Here is a 13,094-nt window from a genome sequence, read left to right as displayed (position 1 = left end):
TTAGAATTGGAAGAGGCTTAGATATCATCTAAACCTAAGTCCTTCATTGTTCAGATGAAGGAAATGTGGTCCTGAGAAGTTATGACTTGGATCCAGGAAATATAGCTAGCTACTGGCAAACTGAAGAGATAAATTCAGTTCTTATGATATTCCATCTAGTGTTTCTTCCCATATGGGAATGAGATATCTCATCATTACAGAAAGAATATCTCTATTTTATCTTGACTAGATAACTCATAGAGGTCTATCTAGTCATATTTCCCTTTGAATAAGGGACAATAATTAGCACCGAGTCAGAGATTCTGCACATCAAGACACCCTGCTTTCTCTTAATTGAGGGGTCATTTTTCAAAACATCTTTGTATATTTTGGAAATTGGTCCTATGTGAGGAATACCAGATTAAAAACCATAGAGTTGAGTTCTAGAAAGTAAATGCTTAAATGTGCTTTTATTCTCACCATGGCCAAGTATGGACATTCTAGTAAAAACAAAATAAACACATTTAATATTTGGTAAAAATAATTTTGTTTGTAATCTCTCTAGAACACAAAAAAGAATATGAGTGCCTGCCCTCCAAAACAAGGTGGGAAAAGGGTAGTATTATTTCTGATGTGTTGAGTGGATAATTCAGTATCTAGGGAGCCTAGAAAGCTGAGTTGGACCTAAAGTCATTGCTGTCCCTCAATGAAAATAAATTTAAGAGCTAGTCAAGAGCTAAAGGACAGATATGTAATTGAAGAACTAACCCATTTTTATTTTACTCTGAAATATGATCCCAAATTTATACTTCTTCTCAAAAGACAGGTCCCATAGAACTGAACTGATGACCTACTTTTCAATTTTATCAAGCCCTAGATATATCAGTTAATGTTGGCATGCTCCAGGGTTTGGTATTAACACTGAAATTGGATTTATAGATTACTTGCCTTCATACTTTGGAAAGAAAAAGTGAGAGATACCCCACTTCTTCTTTAATTCTGTTAGTTTATTCCTTTTACTTGCTTTTATGTTTTCTTTCTTTGTAGACCTTTGTCCTCTGTTTTTCTCTTCTTCCACCTTGCTCCTGGGTTTCCCACTAGTATAAATTGAGATTCACTTTAAAATGTCTCCCTGTCCAGAGTCTAAAATGATTGTATGTGCGTGTGAAACGTAATGGTTTGTTTTCTGGCCTTAGAGAATAATTCTCTGATGTGTGTTTTTTGTAGGGGACCTATTAGGTGTCTGAAATCGTGTTTTTGTTTTCTAGAAAATCATAATAAAATCACACCAGAAAGTAATTGATTAAGGAAAAGGTCATAAAACAGTTTCCAAGAATGCTTTGTCTTCCTAAATTGCCTTTATTCATGAAAGAAGCAAAATGGGTAGGTCCTTAGATGTGCCTTCATTATGTACCAGAGCAGAAATAACTATCATCACTCAAGTTCAGGTTATTAGGCAATATACAGAAAGATCTGTTTCACACATTTAGGGCCCATCTGAGGGAGATTTCTTCCAATGTGTGCAGGCATGACTGAAAAGAAAGGGAGGGGTGGCCCAATTTGACTTTTAGCAACAGTGACTATTGGTGGGTTTTTGTTTGTTTTGGGTGTTTGTTCTTATTTGTGACTGTTGGGCTGAAGTTATCATCATCCTGAATTATTTGCTCCCCTAAATCTCTCCTATTCCTCATGAATGTTTGGCAAGCCAGCTTATATGTTGCTCTTGTTTCCCAGCAGGTGAGAGTGGTGTCACAGTTGGAAGTGACAGAATGTCCTTAGAATTTTCCCTTCTTGCAACCTTCAGCTTTCCACAAAGTAGTTTCTTGGTGATTCTGCTGTCATTCACTCTCTACAACAAGACTAGCCCAGTGGACTCGCATAGCAACATGGATTGGCTCAGTATCAGTGGACTATCTGGTTCCAATTCAAGAATTCATTATTCTTAATCCTGTTAGGTGTGTTACCTGTGATTCAATTTAATATAGTTCAACAAATAATTAATAGAGATTCATTATGTACACAGCACTATGTTATGTACTAGAGATACAAAATGAAAAAAAATGAAATAATTCCAGCCCTCGGGGAACTTATTTTTTATTAGGGAATGACTATAACCTATATAAAAATAAATACAAGTGATACAAAGTATTTTTAAGAACCCGGGTGACAATAACTGGAGTTGGGAGTAATTCTCAGGAAAGATTTTGTTGTGCTTTAATTGTTCTTTGAAGGAGCAAGGGATTCTATAAGGTAAAGGTAAAAAGGGAATAAGAGAATTCATTGTAAACACTCTTGTTCATTCAGTTGTGTCCAACTCTTTGTGACCCTGTGGATCATAGAATACCACTCTCTTCTCCGGTTCATGTTTGTTGCTTCTGTGATACTGTCTACCTATCTTACCCTCCATCATTCCTTTTTCCTTCAGCCTTTTCCAACTTCAGTGGCTTTTCCAATGAGTCCTATCTTCTCATTATATGGTCAAAGTTTTTAAACTTTAGCTTTAGGATTTGACCTTCCAGTGAATAGTCTGAATTAATTTCTTTAAGCATTCACTGAATTGATCTCCTTGCTATCCAAAAGAATCTCAAGTCTTCTTGAGCATCACAATTCAAAAGTGGTGATTCTGTGGCACTCTTCCTTATAGTTCAACTATCACAATCATACATTACTACTGGAAAAAACTACACTGAACTATATGGACCTTTGTTGGCAAATTGATGTCTCTGCTTTAGTATGCTGTCTAGATTTGTCATTTCTTTCTTTCTTTCTTTCTTTCTTTCTTTCTTTCTTTCTTTCTTTCTTTCTTTCTTTCTTTCTTTCTTTCTTTTTTTCTTTTTTTCTTTCTTTCTTTCTTTTTTTCTTTCTTTCTTTCTTTCTTTCTTTCTTTCTTTCTTTCTTTCTTTCTTTCTTTCTTTCTTTCTTTCTTTCTTTCTTTCTTTCTTTCTTTCTTTCTTTCTTTCTTTCTTTCTTTCTTTCTTTCTTTCTTTCTTTCTTTCTTTCTTTCTTTCTTTCTTTCTTTCTTTCTTTCTCTTTGTTTTTTAAACCCTTACCTTTCATCTTGGAGTCAATACTGTGTATTGGTTCCAAGGCAGAAAAGTGGTAAGGGCTAGACAATGGGGGGGGGGCAGGTGACTTGCCCAGGGTCACACAACTTGGAAGTGTCTGAGGCCAGATATGAACGTAGGACCTCCCATCTCTAGGCTGGCTCTCTATCCACTGAGATACCCAGCTGTCCTCCCAAAACTTTCTTTCTAAGAAGCAATCGTCTTTTAATTTCATGGTTGCAGTCACCATCTGCAGTGATCTTTGAGCCCAGGAATACGAAATCTGACACTGCTTCCATTTATTCTCCCTTAATTTGGCAGAAAGTGATGGGACCAGTTACCAAGATTACATATACATATGTATACACCATATATATATAAAGCTTCAAGAAAACTTTTACAATCTTTCTCTTCACTCTTCATCAAGCAGCTTCTTAATTCCTCACTTTCTGCCATCAGAGTGGTATCATCTGCATACCTGAAATTTTTGGTATTTCTCCTGGCAATCTTAATTCCAGCTTTCAATTTGTCCAGCCTGATATTTCACATGATGTACTCTGCATATAAGTTAAAAAAATAAGTTGACAATACGCAGTTTTGCTGTATTCCTTTTCCAATCTTTGATCATTAAGTTGCTGCTTGTTCATTTCTAACTGCTGTTTCTTCACCTGAATACAGGTTCCTCAGGAGACAAGCAAATGAATGATCTGGTATTCCCATCTCTTTGGACTTAGGCACATTGTGTTGTGATCCATACATGCAAAGACTTTAAGTGTAGTCAATGAAGCAGAAGTAGATATTTTTCTGGAACTCCCTTGCTTTCTCTATAATCCAGTGAATCTTTGCAATTTGTTCTCTACTTCCTCTGCTTCTTCAAACACTAGCCTGTTTCTTCTGGTAATACTCAGTTCACATATTGTTGAAGCCCAATTTGCAGAATCCTAAATATAACCTTGCTAGTATGTGAAGTGGGCACAATTGTTCAGTAATTTGCATATTCTTTATCACTGAAATTCTTGAGGATTGGGATAGTCATAAGAAGTGAAGAACATGTTGATTTTTAAAAAACTGAAAGATTTACAAGAAATTGTGAAAAGTGAAATGAGACCATTATACACAGCTATATAAATAATATTTGAAGAATAATTGTGAATGCCCACCTCCAGAAGAACTAATAAATAGAAACATGAAAGACATGATTTACATAAATTTGTCATAGAATTCCTTTCTTATGAGAGGAGAGAAGAAAGGGAGATTAGTTAATATTTTTTAAAAAGGATTGTGATATAAACTTATCTTTTATAATCCAGTGACTCCTGGTGAGTTTTCCAAATTGGCTTACATATTGAGTGCAGCAACTTTGACAGCATCATCTTTTAGAATTTTAAACTGCCCAACTGGAATGCCATCACTTCCACTAGCCTCATTGTTAGCAATGCTTCCTAATGTTTACTTGACTTCATTCTCCTGGATATCTGGCTTCAGATCAGTAACCACACCATTATGTTTCTCCGTGATGTTAAGATTTTTCTTGTTTAGGTCTTCTGTTTATTCTACTTAATCTTTTCTACTTATGTTAAGTTCCTGCCATTTTTTTCTTTTATCATATCCATTTTTGCATGATGTATTCCTTTGATATCTCTAATTTTCTTAAAGAGATCTCATCTTTCCCATTCTATTGCTTTCTTCTTTTAGATCTTTTACCTTTTTAATGCTATCCATGTGATTTTCTTGGCAAAGATATTGGAATGGTTTGCCATTCTTTCTACAATGGATCACCTTTTTTTGGAACTCTCCATTATGACCTGTCCATCTTGGGAAACCCTGAACCACCTAACTTATAGTTTCATTGAGCTTTGCAAGTCTCTCTGCCACTACGAGGCAATGATCTGGGAGGGGATCACAAACATGGAGACACTTATTAAAAATGAATGGAAGTGGCATATGGAATCTTTTTCACAAGAACCATCTATGAAGTCATAGAGGGCCAGATACCCTGGTTATGCTATGGAGTTTCAGATGCTATGTAGTTATAATTCTCTTCCAACCCCTGAAGAGGATTGTCTAGTTTGCTAGATTCATTTTTCTCTTTCTTTTCCTTTAGAACATCATTAGACCATATGCTACTGTGAAGCAAAATTTAATGACCTCTATTTTTTTAAAGCCAAATCCTAATTCTGCAATAAGGTTTGCCATGGTAGGCTGATTCATGATTATGGTGTTCTCCAGGTTTATTACTAACACTTCATAACAGTGACTGCACTTTACCAAATAGGCCATGATTGACTTCAAGGAGTGGATATGCTGATCAGTGTTCAACAATTAGTTCTCCAGGGGGGAAATGCATTCATGATACCCTTTTACCACTTTAAACTTTGAAATTAATTTTTAACTTTTAAGTTTAATCTTAAGTCTAGACAATCAACCAAGTTCTACATAGTAGTATTTACCAATTTTGAGAGTAAGAATGCTAATGTTGAACATTTAACAACCAGCTCTTGTGTTCCAGTTGGAACAAGCTCAAGAACACCCCTGCTTCAGGAACATAGCCATTTGCAGGATTTCTGATGTGAACCTACTGAATTATTAATATTCCTCATACCTGTACGCGTATTTTGACAGTAAGCTGTTGTTTTTTTGTGCAATGGAAGAAGGAATGTTAGACTAAGAAGACCTTAACTAGTTGCTCTATTGTTTTAAGTAAGTAATAAAGTGACACCTTGAGCAAGTCAGTCAATTAAAATGAATGTCTTAGGCACCAGCTGTGTGCAAGGCATTGAATAACATCTTGGGAATTCAGTAATATAAATGAAATAATCTTTGCCTTTGGGGCATTTGCAATCTATGGGGGGGGGGGAACAATGCACATTTTTCTAAGTATGTAAGGAAAAGATACAGTTTTCTGAGAGAGAGATTCGTTTGAGGAATTAAGAAAGGTGAGATATATAGGTGGTACTTTAACTGAGGGAAATGAGAGATTCCAAGAGACAGAGGGATGGGGCCACAAAACCCATTTGAGCATTGGTTTCCCCATCGATGAAGGTGGAGTTATTAACATTCATACTGTATTCTTCAGATGATGGTTATAAAAATCAATTGAGATTGCAACTAAAGTATTTCAAGGATATTCAGCATTATGTTAACAATAGTAATAATAATTATAGCTAATTTTACATGGTATTTTGAAGTTTGCAAACAACTTTACATATTCTATTTCATTTTGCTCTCACAAAATTCTTCTGATAGGTACTATTATTATCCTTTTGTTTTTTAAAGACTAGATCTCCTTGTCTTAGTCAAAGCTGGAGGGGCAGAAACCACTCATGGCCTGATTCCACTGTTCATTGACACAGACCTTTTGGACATTCTCTCTTTCTGATTTGGACCAACTAAGTTCTCCTTCTTTGAGCAGTCTGGTTGGCCCCTTTTATCAGGAAGCTAACCAAATTGACACCATTCTTAGTCTTGCATTAGCCCTACTACAGCTCAGAACTCCAGAACTCACGTAAGCCATCTTGATCAGCCTTCCTTGGCAGCATGAATTACAGGTGTATGGCAATATATCTGGCTTATTCCCATTTTACAGATGAGGAAACAGATTCATACTTCTTAGGTGACTTAAGTAGTTGAGGCAGGATCTGGACACAGGTCTTTGTAGATTCCAAATCCGTCTCTCTATCCATTGTGCTACCTATATGCATGAATGACTATGCAGCATAGATCATGTATTCCACCAATGATACTGTCCATCTGCCATCCTGGAATTGCCCCTGGAGATGTGTGAACTTCTCATGATAGCTTATTAAGCTTCCAGAACACAAATCTGCAAGCAGCATTAAGAGTATAAAGACAATGGACAAAACCTGAAAGTCTTAATGGCATTTCCTCCATTTCCCATGAAAGAATATATGAAAAATTTAACTCCAGTCAAATATGCATTATCTTAAAGAGGAATGAGTATGTTCAGGCATTCTGTTTTTCTCTGTACTTTCCTTCTAATTTAGTTCACTTTATTTTGTCTAGGTCTTCTCATTCTTTCACTAGATCTTTTTTCACTGCTCAGTGGACCTTTCCCTTACACGACCTAAAAATTCCTAGGTGGGGCAGGAGAGAGAGTACTGAACGTGAGTTCAAGTCCTGCATCAGACACTTCATATCTCTGAATGAGGGGCTAGACAATCCTGGGCAAGTCACTCTAACTTCTCTCAGTCTCAGTTTCCTCATCTGTAAAATGAGGATAATAATAGCACCTATTTCTAGGATTATTATGAGGATCAAAAGTGATAATCTATAAAATATTTGGCAAAACTTAAAAAAAATATATGAATAGCTGGCATTTATACAGAATTATTCTCATTCTTCTTCTCCACCTACTCATTTTTTATTAGTCTTAATCTTATAACAAGGTTGTCTGAAATATATCTCTTTCCCACATGGGTATAAATGCTTTATCTCAGTTATCTCATCTCTACTAGGATGGTCACTAGGGATTTTCTTACCCTGAGGAAGGAGTCCAAAGCTCCATTTTCCATAAATTCTGTGATGATCATGACAGGACGGCTCTTGGTCACCACTCCTTCCAGCCGGATTATATTTGGATGGTCAAACTGACCCATGATGCTGGCCTCACTCAGGAAGTCCCGGCGCTGTTTTTCTGAGTATCCTGCCTTCAGTGTCTTTATGGCCACATAGATCTCCCTCTTGCCTGGCAATTTTAGACGTCCTTTGTACACTTCTCCAAATTCTCCTGCAATGGCAAGAATTCAATTTTCATTCCTTTCCTTTTGAGTTTTTTGGAGGACAAGGAAATTTATCACCCAAAATGGTAACATTCCAAGTAGAATTTATATTAAGGTGACAGAGATCAAAATGCTAATTAAAAATACAATGCCATATCTTTTATCTGTTCATATTAAACATTCAAGAGAAAAACCAAAAGAAATTCCCTACCTCCTCTATTATTTAAAGTTCCTATAACCAAAATGCAATCTCAAAATATTAATTTTATTTTATCACGTTTGCCTTTTGATTTGCATTCTAATTGAATAATGGAAACACAAGAATCAGTTTTTCTTTTGATTAGCACCATTGTCCAGCCTTAGCAGAGATTGTACTAGGACTGTCCAGGATTATTGCTGTTATTTTCAAGAATTGTAGTTCACTGAATAAATGACACCGAGCAGTATTGAAACATTAAATCAAAAGGAATTCAACACAGTTACAGTACAGTCAGACTGCAAGAAAACCAACATTTTGACTCTGCTTAAAAATTCTATGTTCTTTTTAAATGTGTTTTTAAAATATTGTTTTTTCTTTGGTTACTTTACTGAAAGTAATTTTGTACCTCAGTCTGTGTGTGATGGAAGTTAAATGGCCATTCAATACAAAATTAATAATAGCTCTAGCTTCAAAAGTCAAGTGCTACTTTTCAGAGGAATAGACTGGGAGAGAAAAACCTTACTCTGATGAGAAAAAGACATTAACAGAGTACTATACTGGCAAACATTTGTTGTCTTTTAGTTGATTTTTCATTTATGTCTAATTCTTCATCACCCACTTTAGGACTTTCTTGACAAAGATTCTGGAGTGGTTTGCTATTTCCTTCTCCAATTCCTTTTACAGATGAGAAACGGAGGTAAAAAGAGTTAATTGACTTGCCCAGGGTCACATAGCAAGTGTCTGAGACTGGATTTGAACTCAGTTCTTCCTGACCCCAGGCCTAGCACTCTATCCACTGTACCACTCAGCAGTCCTACTGGAAAACAGAGATGTGTCATATTGCTTTTTATTCTCTCCTTTGCAGTTATATTACTTATTCTTAATTCTGGGAAGAAATTATCTCTCCCTTATTTAAGTTGAAAGTTAACTGATCTAATACGGGGGGGGGGGGGGAATTATAGTTTGGAAGGAAATGGACTGCAAAGAAAACTAACCAGTGATATTTAGGCCATAATCATACCCTAGGAAGGTTTCAACTCTCTAAAAGATTCAAGGTGAGTTAAGCATAGATAGAACCATAATTAAATTAAGCAATGATTTAAAATATTGGTAAGAAAAGTATCACATGATACTGCGAGGTCCAAAACTACTTGTTTTCAGTATCACTGTCTTAAGCAATGAATTAGATCCTTAGAGTTGGAAAAAAGTAACCAAAAAACAAAATAAAAGAAAAACCATAAAGCCTAGTTATTCACCCAGAATAGGAATCTTCTCTGCAATATTTTTTGTACAGATAGTTAGTTATCAGTTTATACTTTAAAAATTCCAGTGATACAGAACTCACTCTATTTTTAGATAGCTCTGTTAGAAAGTTCTCTTTTATATTAAATCAAAATACTACTGCCAAACAAAATTTCCACAATTATCATTTTTTTTAATTTTTTTTTTAAAACCCTTACCTTCCGTCTTGGAGTCAATACTGTGTATTGGCTCCAAGGCAGAAGAGTGGTAAGGGCTAAGCAATGGGGGTCAAGTGACTTGCCCAGGGTCACACAGCTGGGAAGTGGCTGAAGCCAGATTTGAACCTAGGACCTCCCATCTCTAGGACTGGTTCTCAATCCACTGTGCTACCCAGCTGCCCCCACAATTATCATTTTTAACATTTTAGAATTACACAGAAAAAGTCTAGCCCCTGTCTTTTCTATATGATGGCTCTTCAAATATTTGGAGGTAGCCATCATGTTAGCCCAGTCTATTTTTCATCTGGCTAAACAACCCCATGTCTTTGATAATTCCTCATATGATAAACAGAAGGATGTGTTAAGTGACAAGAGGATTAAAAAAATGAAACAAACCTTTCACTCAAAGATTTTTTTGCTCCATTGGATTTAGGCTGAGATCTCATGAACTTAAAAAATATATAACCCAGTTACCAAATTGGCTCATTTTGAATTTTTATTTTTATTTACTTTTTTGAACTCTTAACCTCTGTCTTGGAATCAACACTAAGTATCATTTCCAAGACAGAAGATAGGTCAGGGTTAGGCAAATCACTTGCCCAGCTGGGAAGCATATGAAGTCACATTTGAACCTAGGATCTCCAGTCTTCAGGTCTAGTGCTCTATGCACTGAATCACCTAACTATCCCATGTTGAGTACTGCTTTTATTTATTTTTTGTCAAATAAAATTCTAAGGATTTTTAAAGAATTTTTAAAGAAATATAAATTCTGTTGTTTGCTTTCCCTTTTACATAGATATTTTATTTTTTAAACCTATTCAAGTTCAAGATTTTAAATTTTTCAGTTTAAATTTATTTATTTGTTATATTAAAGTTTCCATGTAGCTCCCTCTCTCCTCAGCTCACATTAAAGAAAGCATCCTTTGAATATACACACACATAAATTACTCCATGCTCATTTCTATTGATCAGTTCTTTCTCTGGAAATGAAAATTCAGAGTTGTTCTTTAAACAATATTTCTGTTGCTATGTATAATGTTCTCCTGGTTCTGCTCATTTCACTTTTCATAATTTCATGGAGGTCTTTTCATGCCTTTTATAAAACTTAGTCTGTTTATCATTTCTTACCATGCTGTGATATTCATCACAATGATATGCAACAGCTTGTTTCAGTCATTCCCAATTGATGGGAATTTTCTCAATTTCCAGTTCTTTGCCATCACAAAGAGAGCTGCTAGAAATATTTTAGACTAGATAGATCCTTTTACTTTTTCTTGTTCATTTTAGGAAATAGATCTAAAGTGGTATTGCCATGTCAAATGGTAAACCCAGTCTTAAAACTCTGGTTTCAATTCCCAATTGGTCTCCAAAATGGTTGGATCAGTTCACAGCTCTACCAACAGGATATTAGTGTTCCCATATTTTATGCTTTAGTAACTTAAAAATGCACTAAGTTTGGGATACCCTGCATAATCAGCACCTAATTTATGTCTTATTAGTAGGAGTTTTCCTGTATTTGGATTTCTGTGAACCACACCTGCCCAATGTGGACGTTTTAGCCCAGTTGTCCTCAATGGCAGTAACAGTGGCATGGTCAATGAACCTTTTAGTAAATGTTGACTTCCTTCAGTGGCCAGTGAGGTTGTCACATGAGAGTACTTTGCAAAGGCATGATTTGAAAACAGGCCACTCAGTAGGGAAGAAGTCTATAAATATACCTATTCCAGCCTTCAATGACTTGCCTCTTTCCAGTCCCAAAGCATTTAGCACAAGTGACCAAGGAAACGACTCAACGTATCATGCTTACTGTAATTAAATAAAACATCAAGTCTCTACCTACAATAAACTTATAATCTAATGTACAGCTGGGACATTTGTCTCCCTTTATAACTAAGTTTTTAAGATCAGCATTAAAGAAGTTGAGTTCCCCATTCCTCCTCAGGTAGTTTTCCTGCAGTTAAGGATACACTGCAACCAAGTGACAAGAGGTACCTTCCTTCTATTGATCTGAATTAGCAGGTGCCTGGTCCCCAAATCTACATGCCAACCTTGAAAATGCCAGTAAAATAGATAGATGGGAGGTAGGTAAGTACATAGACAGACAGACAGACAGAGACAGACAGATAGATATAGAATGAAAGATTAGTAAATTCTAATTTAAGATAATAACGTAAGGAATGAACTTTTCAAAGAAACTTCTAATTATGAATTGCTACTTTACTCACGAGATTTAGTTCAAGAACATATTAATTTCAATCATAAAAATCAATCAAACATTCTCAGTCACATTAATCTAACTTCCATTTTTATCTCCAGATTTAAATGATTAGAAAAAAAACCAAAAATCTCTCTTTTACCCTGAATTCTTTTTTAAAATCAAGTGTTTCCTGCTATACATCTTATAGTCTGGGATCTAGAAGTATGATATTTCCTCACCAGTGCCATTTATGGATACTTCTGATCAAGAAATTATTCCACGAAGTGACATTTTTCATACCCATTCAGCTATTAGAATTACTCCCTGAAGAATTCAGCTCCTCCCAAAGTAATTTCTAGATTTATTAGGATCATAAAATCTCAGAGTTGGAAGAGATCTCAGAAGGGATCTTGTCCAATTCTCACCTGAAAAGGAGCCTCTTTTCCAACATTCCCAATAATTAGTCATCCAGAGATACAATGACTGGAGCTCACTACACACAAAGGTAGGCAGGGCTACTTAGAGCAACTAACTCGTTTTATTAATAAAGCCAAGATCTATCTCCACGTACTTCCACATAATTTACAGTTTAATTAATTTTTTTTAAACCCTCACCTTCTGACTTAGAATCAATACTGCATATTGGGTCCCAGACACTAAAGCAGTAAGGGTTTGGTGATGGGAGCTAAGTGACTTGCCCAGAGTCACACAAGTTAGCAAGTATCTGAGACCAGATTTGAAGTCAGGATCTTCTTCCTTTTAGCTTGTTTTCAATCCCAGAAGGAATGATGGATTTGTATTATTATTCCCATTCAACAGAATAATGATAACAGCTAATGTTTAAGTAATTAACAATAATATGTCAATACATAAATTTATAAATATATAAAATATAAAATAATAATTTAAAGCTTGCAAAGCACTTTGAAAATATCATATTTTATTCTTAAAACAACTGTGGAAAGGGCTATTATAAATAATAATTAATCTAATTATATAAATTAATATAACTTTATAAGTATAATTATAGAAATTAATATAATTATATAAATATAATTCCCATTTTATGGACAAGGAAACAGTTAAAGGATTTGCCCAGGGTTATATAGTAAGTATCTGAGGACAATTTTGAATTTATATATTTCTGACTGTAGGCTAAGCATTCTATCTATAATGCTTCCAGAAAGTAAAGCCTAAATAGATTACAAAACTGGGCCAAGTTCACAGAACTATGACCCCATTTTTTAGCTAAGGAAGTTGAGGTTCTGACACGTTCTCTGATTTGTTCATGTCATAGAGGAAGTAAGTTTCTGAGGTAGAATTTTAACTCAGGACTCCTAGATCTTCATCTAACACTTTTTACATGACATTTTATTGCCTCTCCATAAAGAAATGTTATCATGAATGTGATAGCAAAATCCAGATGATGAGAAACATCTGGTTGACTGGTTCTTTCATTTTTCATCTAGATGTTTG

The 13,094-nt window shown here is 35.2% G+C and overlaps 1 protein-coding gene across 6 annotated transcripts in view; it reads right to left on the bottom strand.

Annotated features, from left to right (window-relative positions):
• Positions 1-13,094, bottom strand: part of EPHB1 (EPH receptor B1) — a 769,317-nt gene that overhangs the window by 67,664 nt on the left and 688,559 nt on the right. For all 6 annotated transcript variants that reach the window (XM_007493906.3, XM_007493907.3, XM_007493908.3 and 3 more), the window contains exon 11: positions 7,523-7,770. In XM_007493906.3, the coding sequence (XP_007493968.1) occupies positions 7,523-7,770 (248 nt within the window). The remainder of the gene's footprint in view (positions 1-7,522; positions 7,771-13,094) is intronic.

The sequence above is a fragment of the Monodelphis domestica genome, chromosome 4, assembly GCF_027887165.1.
Source record: "Monodelphis domestica isolate mMonDom1 chromosome 4, mMonDom1.pri, whole genome shotgun sequence".
Lineage (NCBI taxonomy): Eukaryota > Metazoa > Chordata > Mammalia > Didelphimorphia > Didelphidae > Monodelphis > Monodelphis domestica.
This window is presented reverse-complemented; position numbering and strand designations above follow the sequence as displayed.